Source organism: Plectropomus leopardus, chromosome 15, assembly GCF_026936395.1.
Source record: "Plectropomus leopardus strain MGB_pleo_1.0 chromosome 15, ASM2693639v1, whole genome shotgun sequence".
In the NCBI taxonomy this organism is placed as follows: domain Eukaryota; kingdom Metazoa; phylum Chordata; class Actinopteri; order Perciformes; family Serranidae; genus Plectropomus; species Plectropomus leopardus.
Genome location: NC_142190.1, coordinates 1,332,913 through 1,359,475, shown reverse-complemented (window position 1 = coordinate 1,359,475; position 26,563 = coordinate 1,332,913). Strand labels below are relative to the sequence as shown.

General features: G+C 37.3%; 2 protein-coding genes across 2 annotated transcripts; both read right to left on the bottom strand.

The window, feature by feature from the left end:
- Nucleotides 1-7,760: 7,760 nt before the first annotated feature.
- Nucleotides 7,761-21,727, bottom strand: LOC121967022 (magnesium transporter NIPA2-like). Its single transcript, XM_088088550.1, has 10 exons — nt 21,461-21,727; nt 18,713-18,820; nt 16,828-16,965; nt 15,440-15,496; nt 13,465-13,555; nt 12,182-12,342; nt 11,725-11,892; nt 11,370-11,449; nt 10,960-11,172; nt 7,761-10,776 (listed from the first exon to the last, which is right to left on the bottom strand). Exons 1-10 carry the CDS (start codon nt 21,498-21,500, stop codon nt 10,567-10,569), a joined length of 1,266 nt encoding a protein of 421 aa, XP_087944676.1. The 5' UTR covers nt 21,501-21,727; the 3' UTR covers nt 7,761-10,566.
- Nucleotides 21,728-23,747: 2,020 nt separating this feature from the next.
- Nucleotides 23,748-26,243, bottom strand: ins (preproinsulin). Its single transcript, XM_088088357.1, has 3 exons — nt 26,092-26,243; nt 25,416-25,611; nt 23,748-24,096 (listed from the first exon to the last, which is right to left on the bottom strand). Exons 2-3 carry the CDS (start codon nt 25,597-25,599, stop codon nt 23,933-23,935), a joined length of 348 nt encoding a protein of 115 aa, XP_087944483.1. The 5' UTR covers nt 25,600-25,611; nt 26,092-26,243; the 3' UTR covers nt 23,748-23,932.
- Nucleotides 26,244-26,563: the final 320 nt, after the last annotated feature.

Genomic DNA, 26,563 nt, shown 5'->3' with positions numbered 1-26,563 from the left:
CCTTGACTCTTGTCGTTTTTTTGTACTTTAATAAACACTGTGACACGGACACGAAGCTTGATTTGTTTGGGGGCCACTTTTGAAAAATGACAGCAGGCCAGGGGCCAAATGCAGCGGACCCACACATGCTCCTAGGATCCCCGGACTTTTCTCAGATTTCAGGACATTTCCAAGATTATTTGGGATGTTTCTAGGACTTCAGGAAATTTCTATAATTTTAGGGCATTTCTAGGATTTCAGGACATTTCTTTGATTTAAGGCCGTTTCAAGTATTTTAGGATATTTTTCAGATTTTAGGAAGTTTCCAGGATTTTTGGACAATTCTCTGATTTTAGGAAATTTGCAAGATTTTAGAACATTTCTTAGATTTTAGGATGTTTCTAAGATTTTCTTTCGACGTTTCTAGTATTTTACGATGGTTTTCGAATTTTTAGGATGTTTTGTGGAGTTTAGAACATTTTTTAAATTTTAGGAAATTTTTATAATATTGGGACATTTCTCGGATTTTGGGATGTATCTAGGACTGTAGGGCATTTTTCGGGATTTTTTTTTAAGTTTCTAAGATTTTAGGGCAGTTTTAAAAATTTTAGGAAATTTCTATAATTTTAGGACATATCTGGATGTTATAGGGTTTAGGGATGTTTCTAAGATTTTAGGGCAGTTCGCATATTTTAGGCTGTATCTATTGTAGGACGTCTCGGATTTTAGAAAATTTCTTTTTTGGACATTTCTAGTATTTCAGGGCATCAGTGTCTCAGCTGTGTCCTCTGTCGGGGGTGTGGAGGATCCTCCTCTGGCTCTTTTTTTGATCAACAAGCTCTATTTTGATGCTGTTTTATGTCTCTGACACCTTATGGAGACTAAAAGGACAAAAACTATTCACAGTGTGAATCACTTTATTTTTACTGTGAATTAGAAAACGGTCGGGGGCCACCTGGCACTCTGTCGGGGTCCAGATTTGGCCAGGGGGCCCTAAATTGAATATAACTGCTTTATAGTCTCTTAAAGATAAATTAAAATGTTGACAAAACAATCTCCACGTACGGTCCACTTACTCGTTTCGGAGCTTCAGACCGGTTCTCTCGCCTTCGTCAGCAGACGTTTTGTCTTTCTGTTGATCTGTAACGACAAAAAGTTCAGAATCTGAACACCAAAAAATCATTATTATGGATGAATACAAAGCCTATTTTAATAAGGTAGTAGGCTACTTGTGTGCTAAATCTCCTGTATTCCTGTAAGACAAGGTAGAAGAACAGGGGATTTGAAAAAAAAGCATATTTACATTCATAAAAAGAGGCCAGCTGGTTTTGTTTGGTCCGTTCTATTCTTGCTGCTGTGCTGTCATTAATATCTGCGGTTTGTTTTCCTCGTCCATCATGTTTTAAAATAATTTGATGACGCTCAGCCGGCGACACCAGATGGGAGGTTAAATCAGATTTTATCTTCCAGCTCGACACGAGATGCATCAGGACTCTTTATTTCAGTCTGTCGGAGGAAAAAAAAAACGGCTCTGAAAGGTCGGCGCACACTGTGACTTCCACTTCACTTATCGGCCATTATTTGGACCAACTGGCAGAAATGACACTTTCTGAGCATAAACGCCGTCTGCAGAGAGACGTAACATGAGCCTCTGTGAAAGTTTCTCCGTTTAGACATCGGGCTCAAAGAGAGACTGGAAATTTAAAAAAATAAAAAAACTGTTTGCTGACAGCAGGAGGCATTTCTGACAAGCAGCACTCCGAAAATCCACCTTCGACTGACTGACGGGGAAACTCGAGCCCGCCGGCAGAAACACGTCAGAGATCTGACTCTGCTGCTGAAGCGATGACATGACGAGAGGCTGCAGGAGCCTCAGCAAACATGACCGAAGACACTCGATCAAAACGCCAGAGACAAACGTGAACCTGCTTTCTCCGATTCACGAACAGACAGAATTCTTCTCTGCAAAATAAAGGACAGAGGACGATGTTCAGTCCAGTTATTTCTCAAATTTTAGTAAGTTTACAAGATTTTAGGACATTTCTTAAATTTTAGGAAACTTCTAGAATTTTTGGACATTTCTAGGATTTTATCGATTTTGACAATTTGCAGATATTTAATACTTTCTGATGATATAGTTTTTAAGTAAAAGTAATCAGTATTACAAACTGAAGTACAGTTGTTTTCTGAGGTAAAATAAACAGTTGATACTGCTGCTTCACAAAAGCTGAAGTGAAGGTTGCAAAGGTTGATTTTTGATGGTCGTAGTTTAATTTTTTTAAATTTCTTTTTTAACTGAAGACGCATTTTGACTTGAGCTCAGATTGTCGGTTTGTTGGTACGTGAGGACTTTTGAAAAGGTGGCGCTATTTTAAAAACAACGTGCTGTTTTTGTCTTTTATTTTCTGTAAAGGTCTGCGTGAGCGCCGTTTTGGGAAAGTAAAACCGTGAATAAACGTGCCAGAGCAATCGAGAACAACTGTAATTATCAAAAACGTTCTTCAGTTTTTCACAGCAGAACTGGAGTGTTTATGGGAGGACACGAGGCTTTTTCGGATGATTTTTTTCATACCGGAAAGTTCAATCAAACGAACATCTTTGTCTTCGCCTCCAGAGTCGGTCTTCAGCTCAGTCCCTGATGGCTCTTTCACCTTCTCTTCTTTTTTTGTGTCTTTGCTTTATCGATCTGTCTCTCGGCACAGTGTCCTAATTTCCACTTTCCTCTGGAACTCTTTCTTTCTTTTCTCTCTCCAGGACAAAAACCCTCATCGCCGTATCACACTTAAAACCCGATCTTTCTCCTACGACTTCGTCTCCTCGCCCTCGTTTCTGTTCATTAGCTCCTCCCGGAGCTCCCGGGTCCTTCTCATTGAACGGGTCCGTGTCCCGAGGGGGACATCATATCACGAAACACCTCATTACTCCCCCGGCTGCGAGGGAGGGCCAAGACGGACGGGGCCGAAACAAAGCCGGCAATTAGCCCCCGAAAGGCCCTGATTAGGAGTTTGTGGCCCATTACCTTCCACCGCTCGCCGGCGAAGAAACTTCCAGAAGAACGTCGATGAGGACGAGGAGGAAGGCTGGATCCCTGAGGGGCCGCCGAAAAAACACCAGACCATCATCGACCGCTGAGACATAACGAGAAGTCTGAAATAAAAAAACGAGTGAACATTAGCTGAAATGTTTCTGGAACTCAGACAATAAAATTAAAAGTATTAAAAGAAAAAGTGGGAAAAGTCGTGTAAAAAAGGAACGAAAATGAAAGAAAAAAAGGAAAAATGGAAAAGGAAAGAAAAATTATGGAAAGTAATGGGGAAAAAAGAATGAAAAGGAATAAAAATAAAAGCAACAAAAGATAAGAAAAAGGTAGGAAGAGCAAAGAAAAGAAAATGTGGGGAAGACAAGATAAGAGGAGATAAGAGAAGTAAAGAAATGGAAAAATGGGAACAAAAAGAAAGCGAAAGTAAACAAAAGGTAAGAAAAGGAAAGGAAAGGAAAAGTAACCAAAAGAACAGTAAATGTAAGAAAAGTTAAGAAATGGAAAGAAAAGGAACAAAAAGAATCTGAGGCTAAGAAAAGGAAAGAAAAGGAAGTGAAATATTTTAGAAAAGCAACAATAAAATCAGGCATTTTAGGCCGCAAAAATCCAAAAACAATTCTGCGTAACTTTGGTGGATCTGCGGTTTGCACTTACTCTACACGCGTCTAACACGAATCCAAGTTATTTTATTTCATACAAGTTATATTTTATACCTAAATTTAACCCTCTGCACTGTTTTATGTGTTTGATTATTGCTTTTTTTACCTGCTTTTTGAAATATTTAATGAGTAAGTCAGAAAGTACTGAGAGGAGGACAGAAAACCTCTTTAGATCTAATGTTTGTGGTGCTGTCGATGTTTGTGTTTACGTCACAGAGAAACCTCGACTGATCTTTGGTGCATTTCGACAATCAAATAAACGACTTTCCCAACAATAAACGTAGTAAATCTTTCCGTCTCCTGATCTCCATCTTTTCCCGCCTCCTCCTGCAGAGTGAACAGCTCGAGGCGATGAGACACGTCTGAGGGGAATCTGATTAATGAAGGTGGATTTTCAATTTAAAATAACACATCGCGGCCTGCAGAAACTCGCCTCGCCTCCCTCCGCCAGCGGCTCTATCGGCGCCGTTTAAGCCGCTTTATAGACACATTACAGCGTCTCAGCGCGGGATCTCTGTCAGCTCCTTGTAGCTGTCTCGTCACAGTCCGCCTGCCGGGGAAATAACGGCTACGCTCCAATCAAAACGACCGCGGCCTCCCCGTGGTGCTTCAGCGGCTATAAATGGCGGCGTGGCGGCCTCCTCCTGCCTCTCATTCTCCCCCGTGCTGTGAAATCCTCGAAGACACCGAGTCGCTCTGCTGATGTGACAGGAGGTTTATTTTAGACCCATGTTGTTGGGAATGAGACGGCGAGATCCTGGAGGAGACGGAGAAAAATGTTAGGAAACACAGGAGAGTTTAACGAACACGTTTTAACCTGTTTTTGTCTTTTATTCGACACTAAGAGGCATTTTCTGTTTTACTGTCTGCACTTCTCACTGTTCACACGGCTCGTTTCCTCAAGTTGGTTTAAATAAAATGAAAAAAAACACAGACGTTTTCACCTCTGGTTTTATTTCCCTCCTTCCTGAACATCCTGAAATCTGAAAAACGTACTAAAATCCAGGAAATGTCCTTAAAGTGTCCTGAAATCCTAAAAATGTCCTAAAATCCAAGAAACGTCCTCAAATACTGTCAACGTCCTAAAATACAAAAAATGTCAGAGAAACATCCTAAAATCTGTGAAGCGTCCTCAATCATAAAGTCAGAGATTAAAGTATTAAAACGTCAGATAATTACAGAAGATCTTACAGCTCATCCGGAGGGAACACGAAGAAAGAGTCGGGAAATTTGTTTCATCGTTCACGTTGTGGAAAAATGATGAAATTAACAGTTTTTCTGTGAGTGGGAGGAACACAGCGGACCAGAAACCATCATTATCGTCACAATAAACACACCAATGTTAATTATACACACACACACACACACACACACACACACACAAACACGTGTGACGGAGCTCTGGTGTGTTTTGGGGGATTCGAAAACTCACACACGACACAACACAACGCCGGCGAAGCAAACAGACGATTAACGGAGGAATTACGGAGGAACATCTGTTGAAAACTGTCAGATAAGAAGACGAGCGCAGAACGACACTGAAGCCGTCAGACAGGAAGGAGAGAAGAGGAGGAGGAGAGGATTATGGGGGTTTAAAGTGACCGTCAAACGCGGACGCCAGTTGAGCGACCCGGACCGGAGGAGCCGCTCCGATTGGCTGTCAGGGAATTAAGGCAAAGCCAATCAAATCGGCAGGATGTAATTACAGCGTTGGTTTGACTGGTTATCAGCGGCGGCAGATGGAGCCGCGATTATACGTGTGAGAAATGACCGCGGCGGAACGACGGCGATCATCGTGTGAGGAGGTTTGTTAAACCCGCAGAGTCCGAACAGCTCGCAAAAAACTGACGACGAATATTAAAAAAGAAAGTGTTTTCTGTGAGCTGAGACACGAAATATGATCCAGCACCGATACTCACAACTCAGACCAAACCTGGCCCCTGATGGGGCCCCTGATGGGGCCCCTGGTGGCCCCCAAACATTTTCTGATTCACAGTAAAAATAAAGTGATTCACGCCGTGAATAGTTTTTGTCCTTTTAGTCTCCAAAAGGTGTCAGAGACATAAAACAGCATCAACACAGATCAAAAAAAGAGCCAGAGGAGGATCTGAGAAATGTCCTAAAATCCTAAAAAAAAAGACCTAAAATTCGAGAAGCGTCCTAATGACCGAGAAACCTTTGAAAATCGGAGAAACATCCTGAGATGCTAAGAATGTCCTAAAATCAAAGGAATAACTGAAAATCCAAGAAATGTCCTAAAATCCTACGAAAATCCTAATATCAGAAAGACATCCTTTAACCCTCGAGCTGTCCTTCAATCTGACAGACTAAAATCCTTTTACTGTCCTAAAATCCTTTACAAAAACAAGACAGAAAAGACAGACAGAAAGAAGGAGACAAAGAAAGACAAAAAAGACAGAGACAGAAAGAAATACAGAAGGACAGAGACAAAGACAGAAAGAGACAAAAAAATAACAGAGACAAAGACAGAAAGAAAGAAAGAAAGAAAGAAAGAAAATTGATTGTCCCCTCCTGACCTGAAAATGGATCCAGTCCTCTGTCACGAGGACGGTTCACTTCACCTGTCTCTGAGGAAACACGAGACCGTCCCTCCGTCCCTCCGTCAGTATGTTGTGCACTCGCCTGCAAAGTGTCTCTCAAACTAAGACGAATTGACCTGGAAGAGACTCAGAATAACCAGGAAAAGACTCAAGGGAACTGAAAAGAGACAGAAAATGACTGAGTGGACAGAAAAAAATGGACAAAAAAAGACAGACTTCAAGGAGAAACAAAACGTCTTTAAAAGAACACAAAATGACAACAAAGACATGTAAAAGAACCACAAAAACACAAAAAACAGGAACTAACAGAAGAAAAAGACACCAAGGAACCTCAAAGAGACAAAAATGACCTTTGAAGAATGTAAATGAGCTACAGATGGACACAACGTCACTGAAGACGAACACAAAATGGACAAAAAGACGAAATTAACAAAACTAAAAACTCAGAAACGTCTACATATATATATATATATATATACACATATATACACATATATATATATATATAGACGAGGCACCAGATACAGAGCTCCGTCCGTCCGTCCGTCTGCTGGTTAATTAATCCTCGGAGGTTTCAGACGAAACTCTTCCCTGACAACATTGTCTGTCCTCGGTGACGGTTTTGTCCTCAGGAGACGCAGCACAACGGAAAACAGAGACGATGGACACTTTCCACGAGCAGAGAGGAACACGGAGGACTGAATATGTGAAAATATTCATGTTTTCTTCTTTTTTCTTCCTCTCACGTAACTTTGATTTTTAAACTCCGGATCGGCAGTTTTCTGCGTCACAAGCTTTTTAACCCTTCGAAAACTGATTTCTTTCTTTCTTTCAAAAATGTGGGAAAAAATCGACCAAGACCAACTTGAAAACAAATGTCGTACAAATTATAAAAAGAAATAAATATCAAAGGTGACAAAAAAAGAAGGGGGGAGAAATATCAGAAAAATGTCAAAAACCAGGAAAAAATGTCAAGAAAAATATATTTCTAATCAACTAAACTATTCTATATTTAAAATATTAAAAATAATTAAAAAATACATATGTTTATATATTTGTTTGTTTTTCCTTTATTCGGGTAGTTTTCTTGTTTATTTTTTACTTTTTTTGTTTTGCTTATTTTTAGGTAATTTCAGAACTTAATGACTTGTTTCTTGCTAATTTTTTGGTTTTTTTCTTGGAAATTTTGTTCTTATTTCTTGCTCATTTTTGGGTCATGTCTTGTTAACTTGTTCATTGATCTTCTGCTGAAAATTTTTGAGAGAAATCAAACCAAACCTGCTCAGGTTTAGAAAGGGTTAAAGTGCTTTTTAACTTAAGTTTGTTTGCATTATATTCATATATATTTCTGATATCTTTTTCTGTCTTTTACGACCACATTAACACTTTGAAGCGTCACTTTGGGCTCTGCTGATGCAGTTTCTCCTCATTTTTGACGTTTCTTAAATTAAATTAGCTGAATAATTAAAACAAAAGAATTCATTGATACTGAAACAGTGATGTTTTTTAAAAAAGACTAAATTCAGCATTTTGTTCTTTATTGAAATGTTGAAATGATCTGTGTGCGTTACAATAGAAGGATACATATATTAAATTAAAAAAAAGAATTATTAAGTTTGATGAGTTTCAGGCTTCAGAGACCATAAATAAAACTAAAAACAGAGTTTTTATAATTTGTCACAGAAGTTTCACTTTAAATCACATTTTTTTTCAGAAATGCTGCAAAAAAAACCTCAAAGAAACAAAACATTTGTATCAGATAGGATTTAAAAAAAAAATTAAATTAAGTTTTGTTAAACAGTTCGACATAATTCACTTCCTGCTCTTTAAACATGAAGCTGCTCTGTTTGCTTCACCTGCACCCAAAAAAATTAATTTATTGTAAAAACATCAACTTATGCAGGAAAACTTAACTCACATTAAATAAACCAGATTTAACTCGTTAGAGAAAATATATTTCCCCAAAATAAAGCTGGGACCTGCTGAGCTTCTGTTTCCATGACAACATGAACTCATAACGACATTAATGCAAAGTGACGTCTGCCGAAAACAAAATGAAACAGCTGTTCTTCTGTTTAAACACATTTTTAAAGTTTGTTCCTCTGAGCTTCATAAACAGACGAGTCTTCAGCTGCACACACACACACACACACACACACACACACACACACACACACACACTCTTCATTAACACACTGACCATCAATCAGTGAGCACACCACTTCTTTAATATCTATAATTTAAATACACTAAATGACCAAAATGACATTTTCTGCAGACAAACAATTTTGTCAATAAATATCAATTCTTTTTATCCACAGGGGTCTTGTTTGCATTCTTCTTGTATTTTTACTCATTTCTTGCTTATTTTGGGGTCATTTCTTGTGAAGTTGCCGATCGCCTTCTTTCCATGTTATGAGACTAAATCGGCCAGTTTGCTCAGGTTTCAAAGGGTTAAAGTGCACGCTGAGTGATGGTCAGAAAATCTCACAGAAACACGAGCGTGTGTGTGTGTGTGTGTGTGTGTGTGTGTGTGTGTGTGTGTGTGTGTGTTGCGGCGGCTTCATTAACTCCGGCCGTCAGCAGAGAGGACGCTCAGTAACTATAACAACCAGAAGACAATCGAGTACGTGAGACAAGAAGACACAGAGAGACGTCTCACGCTGCTGTCTCTTCCCGTCTCCACAGTAACAAGATTTTCATCCCTGAAATGTTTCTTTTCCTTCATAAAAACAAGCCGACCTGTTGGGCTTCAGGGCCTCTAGTTTGACGCTAAGAAACTCACAGCAGGCGGGTTTACATTTCAGATTTGTGCAAAACTTCTGCAATATTTTTGAAATTACAATAAAACGCAACTAATTATTATTATTATTATTATTATTATTATTATTATTATTATTATTGATAATAATATTTTATATTTCTGTTTTAACTACATCATATTTTGTGTTTTCTGCCACAGAGATGACCATAATTTCAGCACAAAATCCACTAAAATGACAATGATCAGAAGACGTCCATTATTAAAACCGCATTTTAAGCAAGTTTTGTCTTTGTAGTCAGTTATTTATCTATTTAATTATTTATTTAATTATCTTTTTTAATTATCGTCATGTGTTTTGTTTACTGCCACAGAGATGGCCATAATTTCAGCCTAAAAATTGACAAAAGACGATATTGATCAGAGAACAGACATCATTAAAACTGCATTTTAAGCAGTTTTAATGCATTTTTAAATTTTTGTCTTTGAAGTCATTTATTCATTTCTTTACATATTTATTTAATTATTTATTTATTTATATTTTTTTATTACTATCGTCATCACGTGTTGTGTTTTCTGCCACAGAAATGGCCACAATTTCAGCACAAAATCTAGTAAAATGACAATGATCAGAAGACGTGCATTAATAATCTGATGTTTATCTCTAAATCAGCCAAAACATTCACCGTCTGCTTTTATTCTGAAAACACAAACTTGTGTATCATTTCATGTGTTTGCAAAATGTTCGTATTGTGTCTGAGACAAGCGAGAAATAAAGTTTACTAGTAATTTAGAAAAAAGATTTTGGGTGCAGACACTCTTCAGTCTCTGCGAGCTCACAGTCGAGGTGTGAGCTCTCACGTTACGAAAAGTGAATTCATTATTTAAAGTGAGCTCGGTTCAGAGCGGGTTTCAGGTGGCTCTTTTGTTCACATCATCAGACGATTTTCAGCGTCGTTTTTATTCAGAGACACGCTGCCGTAAACAATCAGCAACAACTGAACGCCGCGATTCTCCGTCAAATCCCAAATGACGAAATAAAGGAAAGAAGCTCCTAAAATTTCTCAGAAGCTTCAAGAAAAAATTAAAACACAAAATGTAGAGTTTTTTTTTTCTCTGTAACAAAAGTCTTTAAAAAATTACCCAAAACTCTAAAGAAAAACAATTTTGGCTTTTTTTCTAACTCTAACGTTTTATTTCACGGCATTTTAAGCCCACGTCGTTTTTATGGGTTTGCGACTGTTCGGCTACAAAGTGTCTCAGATGTCCTCCAGAGGAGGTGTGAAAAGTTGGACTTCAGTCTTTAAAGCATCTTGGACGCTTTTAATTTTAAATATCAGATATTTGGCTGCAGGAAGTGACTCGGAGAAAACGGACTCCTGTTTTAGGACCTTCACGGACGTCGACGGTGACCCGTCAAACTAGAGGCCTTAAAAAAACTAACATAAATAAAAATTAAAAGTGCGCGCAGACCGACAGTACGAAGACTACAGCACGGACCGCTCTGAACTACAAGGTCCAGACAGGAAACACAAACCTGTGTCTCCGCTCTTCGTCTTCTGTCTCTCAGCTGATGATGAAGACTCTCGGTCCGTCCTCTCTCATGGGAGGAAGACTCTCTATCACCATGTTGTCCATCAGTCCATATTTGTCCTCCTTTTTGTTCCTGTGTCCTCCGCCTCCTGCTGCTGGTTGTCCATTGGCTGAATTCTCGTCTGCAAGCCCCTCCCTCTCCACCGGCTGAGACAGCTGATTGGTCAGCTGCTTCATCGTCAGCTGAAAGACATCAGAGCTCATTTAATTCACGTGTCTCATCTACGTGTTGAAGCTCTAGGACATTTCAGCATTTCAGGACATTCCTATGGTTTTAGGACATTAGTGTCTCATCGCCGACCTGTTGTCTGACGTCTGAGCTGAACGAGGAGGAGGAGGAGGAAGACAAGGAGGAGGAGGACTCACCTGCAGCTCTCTGAACAGGTGCAGCATGGCCACGCCCACCACGATGACCAGGAACGCCCCCAGCGTTGTGACCACGTCCACTGCCGCCATACTACGCCACTCCTGGAAGAGGATGATGGACGTGGACAGGACGACGGACGTGAAGAGGACGTAGTAGATCGGGTAGACCAGCAGCGTGTTGAAGGTGTCCAGAGACTTGTTCAGGTAGTTCACCTACAGAGAGACAGAAGGACAGACAGGTGAGAGACAGGTGAGAGACAAAAGGACAGACAAGTCAAAGACAGACAGACAGACAGGTGAGAGACAGACAGAGAGACAGGTGAGAGACAAAAGGACAGACAGACAGACACAGACATGTATTACGTGTTTGGTGTTTTGGTGAAACGTGTGACGCAGATTTCGGAGCTCACCTGGGTGACGATGGAGACGATGAGCGTGAAGAGCAGGATCCAGGTGAGCGGACTCGCCAGCACCGAAATATCATACAACACTAAACACAGAAACACACATCAGCGCTCTGCGACGTCTCCTCTGCCGATAACATCCCAGTAACCATGGCGACGGGCGACATCAGCATCTTTATTTCTATTGCAGCCGCCATTATTTCCAATCCGAGGCCACGTAGGCGTGTTACGGAAATCATCGTAAAATAAATGCAGGCGTGCAGAAGCTGGACTGAGAATCAAAGCTTTACTCTTGACAATATTTTGGCTTTTGTTTTAAATTTGGGTCGTTAAAGATGCGTGTGCGTGTTTGGGGTCTCACCGGTGTTGATGGCGATGGCGAGGCCCTTTACGGAGGAGACGGTGAAAGCTCCGAGCAGCGAGCAGATGCTGATGTAGACGAGGATGTTGGAGCGACCGACCCGAGGAGAGAAGTACAGGATGAGCACGACGCACAGCAGCAGGACGGCCGAGATGTACACCAGGAAACCTGAGACACGCACGCACGCACGCACGCACGCACGCACACACACACACACAGACACACACAGACACACGCACACAAACACACACGCACGCACGCACGCACGCACAGACACACACACACGCACACAAACACACACACACGCGCACACGCACACACACACACACACACACACATATTCACTGCGGTTTGAATGCTTTTACAAACATCCCCTGATGATGGCGCTACATGTCAGAGCATTGCTGATGTCATACGGACGTCCCGACATCCCATAATAATCTTAATAAAAACTCACCGGGCTCCAGCAGCTTGCTGGTCATGTCCTGCAGTGATGTCACTTCCTGTTCCTGCGGGGCGTGGATGACCAACAGGACGCTTCCCAGCACGCACAGCAGACAGCCGAGCTTCCCGACGACGTTCAGCACCTCCCCCAACAGGTAGGAGGACAGAACGGCACTGTGGGGATTTAAAATGTCTTAAAACCCGAAAAATGTTCCGGAGAAACACTTAAAATCTTGAAAATTTCCTAAATTAAAAAAAAAAAAGTCCTAAAATCCTAAAAAATGTCCTAAAACCCTAGAAATGTCCTAAAAATCAACACACGTGCTAAAACCCTAAAAAAATCTTAAAATCCAAAAAAAGTCCTAAAATCCAAGAAACCTCTTTAAAATCTTGGAAACACTGTAAAATCTAAAAAAAAAAGTCCTAAAATTTGAGAAACATGCTAAAATCCTAAAAAGGTCCATAAATCTGAGAAATTTCCGAAAACCCTTAAAATATCCTAAAAAGCACCACATGCTAAAATCCTTGAAACCTCTTAAAATCTTGGAAACAGCCTAAATTCTGGGGTAAAAAAGTCCTAAAATTTGAGAAATGGGTTAGAAATTCAACAAACATTTTAAAGTCCTGGAAACGTCTTTAAATCCTAGAAATATCTTAAAACTACAAATGTCTTAAAATCCGGCAAACATTATAAAGCCGAGAAACTTTCTAAAATCCAAGAATTGTCCTAAAATCCTTGAAACATCAAAGAATCTTAAAAACGTCACAAAATCCTTGAAATGTCCTAAAATTAAGAACACGTTCCAAAATCCTCGAAATGTCCTAAAATCCAAGAAACCTCTTAAAATCTTGGAAACATCCTAAATTTTAAAAACGTCCTAAAACAACAGAAACATCCTAAATACTAGAAATGAGAGAAAAAAAAGAAAACTCCTAAAAAAGTCTTAGAAACGTACTTAAATCTTAGAAAGTCTTAAAACCTAAAAATGTCTTAAAATCCAGAAAACGTTCTAAAATCAGACAAACTTGCAAAAATCCATGAATTGTCCTAAAATCCTACAAACATGTTTGGGGCTGCAGGGACTGGCCCCTGACCACCTGTTATTTTCCAAAACCGGCCCCTAAACACAGCAGGCAGAGTGTCTCAGAGTGTCTCAGAGTGTCTCTGAGTGTCTCAGAGTGTCTCAGAGTGTCTCTGAGTGTCTCAGAGTGTCTCAGAGTGTCTCCGACTGTCTCTGCCGTAAATCTGTTAATAAACTTTGTTGTGATGATCTGAAGCTGAACTTTGACACAAACCTGATGAGGACGCTCAGAGCGCCCAGCGGAGTCACCAGCGTGGCCGGAGCGAACATGTAGGCGGCAAAGTTACAGACCTCTCCGACTCCCACTGCACACACACACACACACAGAGACACACACACAGAGACAGACACAGACACACACACACACACACACACACACAGACAGACACACAGACACACACACACACACACACACACACAGACACACAGAGACACAGACACACACACACACACACACACACACACACACACACACACACACACACACACAGACACAGACACAGACACACACACACACACACACACACACACACACACACACACAGAGACAGAGACAGAGACAGAGACACAGACACAGACACACACACAGACACACACACACACACAGACACAGACACACAGACACACAGAGACAGACACACACAGACACAGACACACACACACACAGACACACACACACAGAGACAGAGACACACACACACACACACACACACACACACACACACACACACACACACACACACACACACACACACACACACAGACACAGACACAGACACACACACACACACACACACACAAACACACACAAACACAAACAAACACAGACACACACACACACACACACACACACACACACACACACACACACACACACACACACACACAGACACAGACACACACACAGACACACAGAGACAGACACAGACACACACACACACACACACACACAGACACACACACACACACACAGAGACACACACACACACACACAGACACACACACACACACACACAGACACAGACACACACACAGACACACAGAGACAGACACAGACACACACACACACACACACACAGACACACACACACACACACACACACACACATCTGTATTAACGTCAAATCACATCAATAATAAGAATCAACAGGATGCAGAGTCGGCACATTCTGCAGAAAACAGGTGAAGTTGCGTGATCGAATTATTGAAGACACGTTAATAAACTTTATCTTAAATCAGATTTCAATTTTAAATCAGTTTATATCAGTGATGCACGATAATGATTTTTTCAACCGATACCGATAAACCGATAATTTCCATCTTCTCGTGAGCGATACAGATAACTTATTTTTGACATCAGCGGAGGCACCGGCGGACAATGTCAGCAGAAAGGACGCTTCACCGGAGAAAGAGAGCGGAGTGGACAATCGGAGACACCGATGGAGACACCAGCGGACAATGAGAGCGGAGCAGACACCGGCGGAGACACCGGCAGCAGCAGTTTGACACGCAGCATGATGCAGTGTGTGTAGGACTGGAGGAGCGAAACCATGGCAACACGGGACAAATCAAAGCAACTCATGGTCATAATTATCGGTTCTATTTATCGCCCAAGAATGTTATTATCGGAATTATCGGTGTGACGTCAAAAGTCCCGTTGTCGGTGCGATAATTATCGTGCATCCCTACTTAATTTGTCAGCTAACTCCTCACGTGGCATCTTTAACATTATATATATTTGACAAATTAATGAAATTATTTGAAAATAAATATGGATGGATTTTTTTAGAAATTAATTGCTTTATTACTTTTTAAGAAAAGAAATGTTAAAAATGTTGGTCTTTTTTATATTTGGCAAGTTTTGAGGGAAAAAAATGGGGGTTACTTCTGAAAAATATATTTTGGCATTTTTTCTTTTCTTTAACACGTGCATTACAAGCCTTTGCATGTTATTTAAAAAAAAAAAATTATATTATATTAATTATATATTATTAGGAATACATATTATCACAGCCAGAAATGATAAAAACTGAAATTATTGTTGGATTTTCAAAGTTCAGACAGTCCTTGAACACATCATGTGTCTTCTCACCAGAGAGTAATAATTTTAATAGTTTCACTGTATTTCTTTATTTATTCTGGTCTCTGCGGATCACTTAAACCCGTCTGTACGGAAATGAATCTCTTACTGGTGATCAGCCCTCCCCACCACAGCCAGTCCTTCAGGTAGCCGTGACCTCCGTCACCTGGACACGGAAAAATCACCGTCAGCGTGAAGCAAACGAATCCTGATCATGAACTTTTAAAACATTAATTTTCTTTGTTTTTCAGCCAATATAACTGAATATTCCTCAATAAATCTGACTGAATATGAGCATTTGTTGTTTCAGTTTCTTGTGAAACAAACTGAACTTTAAGTGAAAAGAAAAAAAGAATCAAAAGCTGTTGAGAAACTTTTCTGTTTGTTCTCGTTTCAAAGGTCCAAACTCTGTTTCTCTGTTTCTCGTTATCTGCAGCTCCACGTTTTCATCAATAAGTCGCAGAAAAATACACAGAATCGTGTTTGGACACATTTTAGGGAACTGAATCATTCGAGCATTTCACATTCCTGCCGTAAGATTTTAGATTTCAGAAGATTAACAATAAAAATTTAACTAATCTGTTTATTTGTCAAATTAATTTAATTAACTGAAACTGATTTATTTGATCAGCTGATTATCTGACAAAAGAATGAATTTATTTGATAAATTAATTTATTTATTTGACAAACTGATGGATTTAATTGTCAGATAAATGGATGAGTTTGACAAAATCAGTTAATTATTTTACAAATCAACAGATTCATTTGACAAGGTGTTATTGATGGATTATTCAACAGATAAACAGATTATTTAGACAAAATTTATGAGATTATTTTACAAATGATTTATTGTTATGATGTATTAATTATTTGTTAAATAATTTGGTTTTTGAATTATTTGACAAACATGTTTGTGTTTTTTTAACAAACTAATGGATGTATTTGATCAATTAATGGATTAATTTGACTAAATGTATTAAATATTTACATAATACACATACATCACTGGATTGTATGACGTTTTTTTATTGTATTAATTTAGCAAATACTGGATTATTTAACAAACATGTTTGTTGTTTGTTTTAACAAATTTATGGGTTAATTTGACAACATTTCATTAATTTGACAATTATTTTTCAAATTAATTACAATCCAATCCAAATGTATTTATAGAGCAAATTTAAAAACAGAGTTGACCACAGTGCTGTATATCGATAAATATATTAAAAAATAGTGATAGATGATAAATATAAAATAGCACAAATGACATAAAAGAGGACAACAAAAACAAGAAAACCAAAACTATCAAAACTTAGAATTAAACTCTTTAAAAAGAAAATAAAACCACAAAATAAAGAGTAAAATATTAATAATATTTGACAAATGACTTGATTTATTTGACAAAATGTATAGAATTATTTGACAAACATATTTTTTTATTATTTTATTTACAAATTAACAGATTATTTGACAAAAAAAATGGATTATTTGACAAACCTGCTCTGGTGTGTCCGGCGCTGGCCAATCGGAGGAGAGCTTTCTTCTTCAGGATGACGCTTCCACCAATCAGCACGGCCGACAGCAGAGCCAGAGTCAGACCCAGCCAGGGGTTAAAGGTGACGCCCGTCCGCACATCTGGACACAAAGAGTGTGTGTTCATCACAGTGTGTGTGTGTGTGTGTGTGTGTGTGTTTTCTTTCGTGTAAAATCGCCTGAAATAAAAATCGTGTTACAATAAAAGAGGAAATGCAGAGAACTAAAATGCTGCGAGACGAAAAATCGTTTTTATGTGAGGAGGAATCAGAGAAATTTATTCTTCGTTATAAACTTCGGTCCTCAAAATAATGATAAAACATCCGATTTATTCATTTAGCTACATTTTAACAAAAAACTTATTTTTGTTGTTTTTGTTTTTCATTCACTGTTGTCTTTATTTTTGTTGTTTTCATTGCTGTTTGTCCGCTCTCAGATTCCACCACTGTCCATAGTCACATTTATTGTCTTTGTCCTCTTATTTAAAAAGAGTCAAATCAATGTCCCTAAAAACTGTCAAACATAATCACATAATCCTGATAATAACAGATTTCTTCGCTCTCAGACCTCTGACGTACTTTTGTTTGGGGATATTCGAGCTCTGAGTTTTTAATTACAGTTCCTGTAACACGTTTGGTAAACAGTCTGCGGTCGTCACGGTTACTGAAACAGCCGCTAAAACCACCATGTGCACTTTGGAAAGCAAGAAGTGATTATTAAAAACAGAAACTGACCTCAACGTTTCGTTTAAATGTCGGAACAACGAGCCGCTGCTCTTCTGTCTGCTTTCTGTTTGTGGAAGTCTGAAAACATTTTCCCTTTTTCACAGAAACATTTCTCTGGACGGTTGTCTGCAGACCAGTATGAACCAGTTCACCCACTACAGACACTTACACAGGTCACCAGTGTTTTACAGGTTCACACTCATCTTTACCAAAAAAATTCCAGGACTTTCCAGGCAAATCTTAAAGATCATATACTCTCTGAAATCACCATCAGAGCACCTTATTGGTTATTTCATCACTATATAACAGCTTCTTTAAATATAAATCATTTCAAAAATAATGAATTCAGGACAGAAATCAATGACTGTTTGTTAAATGGCTGCATTTAGTATTTATAGTTTTTTTAAAAGTTTTTTTATTTGCGTCTTTTTTCTAAAAGATTTGGGGGATTGTTAAAGAATAATGTTAGATGATTTATTTTATAATTTATTATAACAATATATATATATATATATATATATACAAGAAAAAATGTAAATTTTAAGGTAAAAATTTGTGGGTTTTTTTCAACAAAATTATATTTTTTAACAAAAAAATATATTTGTTCTCTTGAAAAAACTTTTAAAAATTAATAGAAATTAAGTAAAGGTTTGCGAAACAAAATTCCATGATTTTTCCAAAACTTTCAGGGTATGTTTAGTTTACCAGGCCTGGAAATTCCTATCTGCAAATTCCATGACTTTTCCAGCTGTTCACAAACAGATGAACCCTGCTTATATTACGCAGCAAATCAAAGAAAGAAAGAAAGAAAAAATCTGTTTTTTCCCAAAACGTTATGAGCCTGAAGTGTTGCTGCGTCGTTTTAAAACCCGAAACACGATAATTTGAGCAGAATAAACACGTCACGCCTGTTAAATAAACACAGATTGAAACACAGGATGTTTAAACTCAGCAGAGCTTTAACCTGAACAAACAAACGCCCATTTACACACACACACACACACACACACACACACACACACACACACACACACACACACACACACACACACACACACACCTGAACAGCAGCCCCAAGTCACACGCACGTCTCGTGTGTGTGTGTGTGTGTGTGTGTGTGTTACCTGTGGTGTGAGTGCTGTTGGTGTCACGGTACGGGTGGAAGAGCGGCTGATCTGCGGCGGGTGAACAGACGGCGGACTGAGAGCCGCACCACAACCTGACCAGCGACCCTGCAGAGACAAACCATCACAACCAGTTAGTCTGTTGTACTGGGAGCATTAAAAAACACTTTTACTCTTGTTTCCTGTTTAAACTTTAACTCTTAATAAAGTAAAAAAAGGAGAAAGGAGGAAGAAAAACGTAATAATAAATACAGAAAAAATAAATGTATGAATAAATAAATGTATATAAAATTATTAAAAATACAGATTATTAATATTATGTGTATTATCGCTGTATGTATCAAAATACAGATAAATAAATAAATAAATACAGAAAAATCAATACAAAAATAAATAAACAAATAAATGTATAAATATATCAGGAATACATACAGTACATATGGAGATAATTGCATTAAACACTGAAAGAAAGAAATAAAGAAATAAAGAAGTCTCGAATTAAATACACATATAAATAAAGAAATAAATAGAGAAAATATTATAAATATTACACAGATAATAAAAAGGATATATAATTAAATAGAGGGGGGAAGAAATGAATAAATAAATGTTGGGAAAATGTATAAATAAAGACAAAAACAGATGATTAAATGGAGAAATTTTACAAAAAATGCAGGAAAAAATGTATAAATAAATGAATAGAGATAAATGAATATGTATAAACAGATATGTGAAAACAATAAGTATTTAAATAAATAAATACATTTATGATAAAATAAAGGAAACATGTATGAGTAAATAAACAGTGAAAAATAAACAAAAGTCTAATAAAATACAAGAAAAAATATATCTGTATTAATTAAGAAAAATACTGAGATAAAAATCAGAAATAACTACAAGATTAATAAATAAAATTATAAATATGGAAATAAAGAAATCAAATAATTAATCAGAAAATAATCCCGTAATTTAACGCACACCATAAATAATTGTTAGTTACTGAAAGTTACTTAAGTAAAAGTACACAAGTATTATCAGTAAAAAGGCCTTTTAAATTGTTATCATTTTTTTAAGCAAATTGATGATAGTATATTTTTTAAATATTTTTATACATTTTATTAACTATTAATGACTATATTAATTATCGATTAATCTGCAGATTTTTTGTCAAATTCAAGAAATTTATTTTAACAAACTTCCACAAAACCGCGACCGTGACGGATAAATAATAACGTTAAACATCAGCGTGTGGACGAGCCGTTTGGTCGGTTTTGACTGTTGTCAGTTCGCTGTTTGCTGACGGGACGGAGCCGACAGGTTTAACCACCGAGCTGATTACATGTAACATGAAGAGGAGAGCTGGCAGCAGCACACGGCTCAATATTTACAGTGTCAACAGTGAGGCCTCCGACACACACACACACGCACGCACACACACACACACACACACACACACACACACACACACACACACACACAGCTGCAGTTTGTAACTCTAACACACATGACCAGACAAAAAAAACATTTCTTTTAAAAGCCAACAACATTATAGGAATGTCTACTTAATATATATATATATATATATATATATATATATATATATATATATATATATATATATATATATATATATATATATATAAAATGAATATATATAAATTTAGTGAATCAATTAGCATAATAAATAAAAGGTAGGTAATAAAGAAATAAGACAAAAAATAAAATAAAAACCTTCAGGGTCTGAAGAATTAAGAATTAAACTGAAATGTTTAAATAATCTAATTGTTTTTGCCTGTTTTTAAGATTTTAATTTAAGTTTTATATTTCCGATTGTTATAGTATAAGTATTTTTTAAAATCTGAAAATATAAAAGGAGGGTAGGTTTTTTTTTTGTTTTGTTTTTTTTGCCAAGTCATTTCATGTAAGTAGTATTTTGTTAAAATGGTAACCAGTTACATAGTTTCATCATATGAGTTTCTGATAAATACAAGTTACAATCTAATTTTGTTTGTGGGACACTTTTGAAAAAAAATGTTCAATAGTTTTTTCTTCAAAATTGCAAAAAGTTTATCTGTTGTTTACATTTGGGGGAAAGAAAATTAAAAATATTAACTAAATGGTTTTTCAGGGTCTGCTATAAAAACCGAATTGCACTGACATCTATGTAAACTCATCATTTTAGTCTTTTTAAAGGTGATGTTTCAGTTTTTTTAAACCATATTTTAAAATCAGTGTATCTAAAAATATAATTTAATGTATAGGGTATTTTACTGAAATAATAACCAAATTAACCACATACTTTTCATCATATGAGATTCTGGGACTGTTAAATTAAACTTAAATATAGTTTGTTAGTGGGACTTAACTGGACTAAACTTTAAGTTTTTAAATGCATTTTTGTAAATCAAACCAAAACCAGATGAAAATAAACAACATAGAAAAATAGCTCAATTACAAAAAGTGTTTCTATTGTTTAAATGTGGGGATTAAAAATGAAAAATATTACCGAAATAATTTGTGACTAACTGAGAACAATGTAAAAAGTGTCACAGCAGACCCCGGTCTCCCCTACATGAATGAAACTCAGATTATGTTCAAGAACCTGAAACTCGGTACAAACAGTTTGTTTACGCGGTGAAAACGCGGTAAAACGGTTAAAACGACGCAGATTATCGATAAAAACACACTTTTATTGATAAAAAACACACTTTTATCGATTGATTGGGGATTATCGGAGGCTCTTCTTACCGTTTCTGCATGTCTCGTTGCTCAGGTGAACATCTTGCATCGTGTCGGTCAAACAATCCGCACAAACACCGGAAAAATAATCCCGCCAAAACTGTCAGAACCGGAGCGGCGCGTGCTCCAGGTGGGTCACTTGTCCGGTGGTGACCGCGAGCACCGATTAAACGTCGAACATCGGCGGGAGGCTCTCCGGTGTCGGCGGAAACAGCTGAAGTTTGTGTTTCACGAACAACGCCGACTGGAAACTGTAAACAGGGAGACACCTGAGCCCGCCCAGCTCCGCCCCGCCCCCCGGGCTGCGCCGGTGTGTCACCTGACACACACCACGTGACCTACAGTGACCCCTCCTCCAGATAGATAGATAGATAGATAGATAGATAGATAGATAGATAGATAGATAGATAGAATAACAAAAAACTAGTAAAACATTTATACAATGAATAAGTAAATAATACAATAATAAAATAAATTAACAAATGATAAAAAAACACAATGATACAGTAAATTAATATTAATTACACAATAAACACACAAATAGAAGAAAATAAAAATAAGAAAATAACACAGTGAATAAATAATTAAAACACTGATTCAATAAATAATTTTAAAAAATTATTAAAAAAACAATACAATAAATAATTAAATTAATAAATAAATATAACAATATAATGGATTAATACGTTAACTAATAAAAAAATGATACAATAAATTAATGAAAAATAATAAAGTAATCATTATTATCAATAAATACAACAATGACACAATAAATAAATAAATGTTGATTCAATAAATAATTAAATAATACAATAATACAAAAAATACTTAATAAATAATGAAAAACAATTGCTATGATAGTTAACTGATACAATAAATTTAAAAAATAAATGATAAACGTATGATAAATAAATCATGAATAAACAGTGAATAATAAAGTAATAGGATTTTATAAATAAATAAAACAATGATACAACAATTTAAAAACTAAATATAAATAAACAATATAAACAATATAATGGATACATAGATAAATGAATAAAAATGATACAATAAATTAATAAAAAAATAATAAAGTAATCATTATTATCAATAAATACAACAATGACACAGTTAATAAATAAATAAAATTTAGGATTAATATTTGTTAAACCATTTGATTTGATTTTATTTAAACAGCTCCTCCAATCATTTTTCAGGATGAATCCATAATCAAAAGTTAATATTTCAAAATGAGCTCCAGCTCGACCGACTTCTGCAGTAAAAATCTGTTTCTACACGAATGCACGAGATCAGATATGACAGTAAAACAGCCACATTAAATACTTTGAACTATATTTTACTGATTATTTTTATTTCTTATTATTTTACTGATTGCTTTTAACAGAGTGAGGACTTTTTTCAGTCAATAAAACATAAATCTGAGCTTCAGGTCTCTTCATGTTGTGCAGAAAGTGGCTGCTGACCCCTCGTGGCGGACGTTGTAAAAACACAGAAGCGTTAATCATAAATCAGTTTTCTGAAAATAAGAGAAAAAAGAGATGAATTACATTTGGGATTGCACCAGTCTGTCCCAGTTCAAATCAATAATCAGAACTCACTTTTTTTGTTTTTATTTGTGCAAAGTATCTTTGAGTACCATGAAACACACTCTTTAAATATAATTTATTTTTTTAATTAATCAAATCTAAATAAAAAAACATAAATAAATAAATAGTGTTGGGTTTTAGTCGATTATCCTGTGATGTCACAAAATGAATATACTGCGTTCAGATTATTTTTTAATCATATTAATTATCATTTTTTTTAATTAACTGAAGTTTGGAGTTTTTTTGCATCCTGCTGCTGTGTGAACAACTGTTTGTGCAGCAAGAAATCACGTCCCTTTTTATTTTTAATATTATTATTATTATTATTATTATTATTATTATTATTATTATTGACTGACTTCTTCTTTATATATTATATTGTATTATATTATATTATATCTGACATAACAGATAACAAAGCTTGGTTTCTCAAGAGTCTGGGAAACATTTTTATTTTCTTATAAAAATGGGTTAATTATTTCGATATCTGTGAAAAAGAAATTAAGGCATGATTTTGAGGTAACACCAATAAAACAATTATTGGAGGCACAGCCCTCATTGGCTTCCGTACAGTAGAAGTTAGTTAGTAAAAGTTGTTATTATCATTTGTGTGATTATTATTGTTATTATTATTACTGTGATTAAATAACAATAAAGACAGAGATAAAATAAAAATCAACATTAATAAACACGCGTTTCTGAAAATCTCAATTCACAAAACTTTATTTTTTATGAAAAATAATTTCATACATTTCTCAGCAGGTGACGGCAGCTCTGCCGTCACCTGAGGGGGGAGGAGCTGGGGCGGTCGGAGGTGGGCGGGGCTCCAGGCTACGTTAGCCAAGAAGCTAAGCTAAGCTAAGCTAGGCTAAGCTAGGCTCCTGGTAGCTGTTCAGTTGCAGTAGTTCTGCAGGTCGAAGATGTTGCAGGGTCGGTGGCAGCATTGCTCCACGATGCCGCGCTTCACCATCATTTCCATCTGGTCCTTGTAAGCGAACTCCGCCACCTCGTTCTCGCCGCCCGCCGCCGCTCCGCCAGCCTTCGGAGGGAGGAAACCTGACGGGACAGACGGACAGACGGACAGAGGGACAGACAGACAGACAGACGGACAGACAGACAGACGGACAGACAGACAGACAGACAGACGGACAGACAGACAGACAGACAGACAGACAGACAGACGGACAGACAGACAGACAGACGGACGGACAGACAGACAGACAGACAGACGGACAGACAGACAGACAGACAGACGGACAGACGGGGTTTAGGCGTGTTTGTCAGATAAACCTGCGCTTTTTGTTTTTAGCTCAGCCACATTTTCAGCGCAGTACTTTTATTTGTTACAGAGTATTTTCACAGTGTATTTGTACTTTTACTGCAACAAGCGGTCTGAACCTGGAAAACTCAACCGGCTCTGTGTCGGGGCCCCTTTCTCTTAATGACAGGGGCCAGGGGCCAGGGGCCAGGGGCCAGGGGCAACGTACAAACACGTTAAGAAGTTTCTAGTATTTTAAGCTTTTTGGGTTTCAGAGCATTTGTAGGATTTTAGGACATTTTTTGGAGTATTGGACATTTGTAGTACTTAAGGACATTTCTCAGAATTTAGGATATTTCTGTATTTAAGGACATATCTGGGACTTCAGGATGTTTCTTGGATTTTTGGATGTATTTCTGGATTTCAAGACATTTCTAGGTCTTTATGATGTTTCAAGGATTGCAGGAAAAATCGTATGTTTATCAGATTTATGTATGTTTCTGTGATTTTAGGACTGTACTAGAATTTGAGGACATTTCTGCAGTTTGAGAATATTTGTGGGATTTTAGGGAGTTAATCAAATTTTAGGAAGTTTGTTAAATTTTTTTGCACATTTCTAAAAAAAATTTATCACGTTTCTTGACTTTTGGGACATTTCTCGGATTTAAGGGCAATTCTAGGATTTTAGGACATTTCTTACATTCTGAGTATTCCTCAGAATTCAGGATGTTTCCAGGATTTTTGGATGTTTGTAGGATTTTAGGGCATTTCTTTGATTTCAGAATGTTTCTGGACTGTTTGGACATTTCTCAGATTTAAGGACGTTTTCAGGTGTTGGGATGTTTCTTAGATTTTAGGACAGTTTGAGGATTTAAGGGCATTTGTCGTATTTTAAGATGCGTCTAGGATTTTTCCTTATTTAGGACATTTCTAGGATGAATTGCTTCATTTTTATTGTGAATTAGAAAATGTTTGGGGGACCACCTGGCACCCTATCGGGGCCATATTTGGGATTTTAGCCTGAAAACGCTCAGAAGACGTAAAAAAGACAAAAATGTTTTAGGTTTTCAGATTTGACATTTTGTGATGTTGGACAGCGTCTGTTTTTGTGTCTCACCCATCAGAGAGTCCACGTCTCTCTTGGGGTTGTAGAAGAAGCCTCTGTCCCCGCAGACCAGGTAGAGGGCGTCGACCAGGTGAGAGCCGCACAGGTGCTGCGGGGCCGTGGCGGCCTGGGAGCCCGGCCACGACACGACCAGTAAGACCAGCAGAGAGACAGACTGGAGCCACAGAGCCGCCATGGTGGAGCCGAACTGGACACACGGACACGGACACGAGCACGGACACGGACACGGACACACTTTTTATCTTCAGACGGACAGATTCTCTTCATGAAATCAACATGAATAAAGATTTTTGGATTTTATACGTAATATTAATGAACATCGAGCACAAACATAAAGTGTAAAAACAAACTATGTTATAGAAACAGATTTTACAAATAATTTATTAATATAATATAAAATGGGTTTCACTCACAGTAAATCCATTTAATTTATTTCAAACATTATTTTATCACTTTAAAAAAAAGCCTACAGTAAAATATGAAGGACATAAACAACCAAAATCAATAGTAACGATGGTGTGACGAGAAATATTTAGGAAATAATAATTTAATTAGAATTTTTTATTTAAAAAAGCCAAAATGTAGAAGAAAAGAGGGAGAACGGAGGTGAATGAACAGAGGAGGAGACGGAGGTGTAGACAGAGGAGGAAGAGGAGGAGTATCTCACCTGTAGAGGAGGAGATTCTGTGATGAAGAGGAGGTGCAGGTCAGCTGGGAGCTGGTTGGTGTGAGGCAGAACGGAGGGTCTCCTCTCCTTTTATCCTCCATCACCTCCATCACCTCCTCCCTGTGAGTGTGTGTGTGTGTGTGTGTGTGTGTGTGTGAGTGTGTGTGAGTGTGAGTGTGTGTGTGTGTGTGTGTGTGTGGCAGCACTCAGTAAAACAAACAGAGTTAATGATCCGGTCTGATCTGATCTGATCACCTCGTATTGACGAGCGCTGATCAGCTGCTGAGCTCAGCTCGCTCCGCACGTTTATTAAAAATAAAAACATTTAAAAAGTAAAATCTAATGTTATTATTATTATTATTATTACAAAAACAAGCTCTACTAAACTCATTTGGCCTTTTAGGGTAAATGTGGTGAAACTAAGATAATAAAATTTAAACAAACTATTTGCTTAGAAATAAAAAAAAAACAT

Excerpts from the sequence above, each read along its gene's own strand:
- LOC121967022 (XM_088088550.1), bottom strand. The coding sequence starts at position 21,500 with ATGCAAGATGTTCACCTGAGCAACGAGACATGCAGAAACG. Across the intron at positions 16,966-18,712 it reads CAACAGCACTCACACCACAG|ATGTGCGGACGGGCGTCACC; the intron begins GTAACACACACA and ends CTTTGTGTCCAG. Across the intron at positions 13,556-15,439 it reads GTGGGGAGGGCTGATCACCA|TGGGAGTCGGAGAGGTCTGT; the intron begins GTAAGAGATTCA and ends GTGTGTGTGCAG.
- ins (XM_088088357.1), bottom strand. The coding sequence starts at position 25,599 with ATGGCGGCTCTGTGGCTCCAGTCTGTCTCTCTGCTGGTCTTACTGGTC. Across the intron at positions 24,097-25,415 it reads AGACGTGGACTCTCTGATGG|GTTTCCTCCCTCCGAAGGCT; the intron begins GTGAGACACAAA and ends CTGTCCCGTCAG.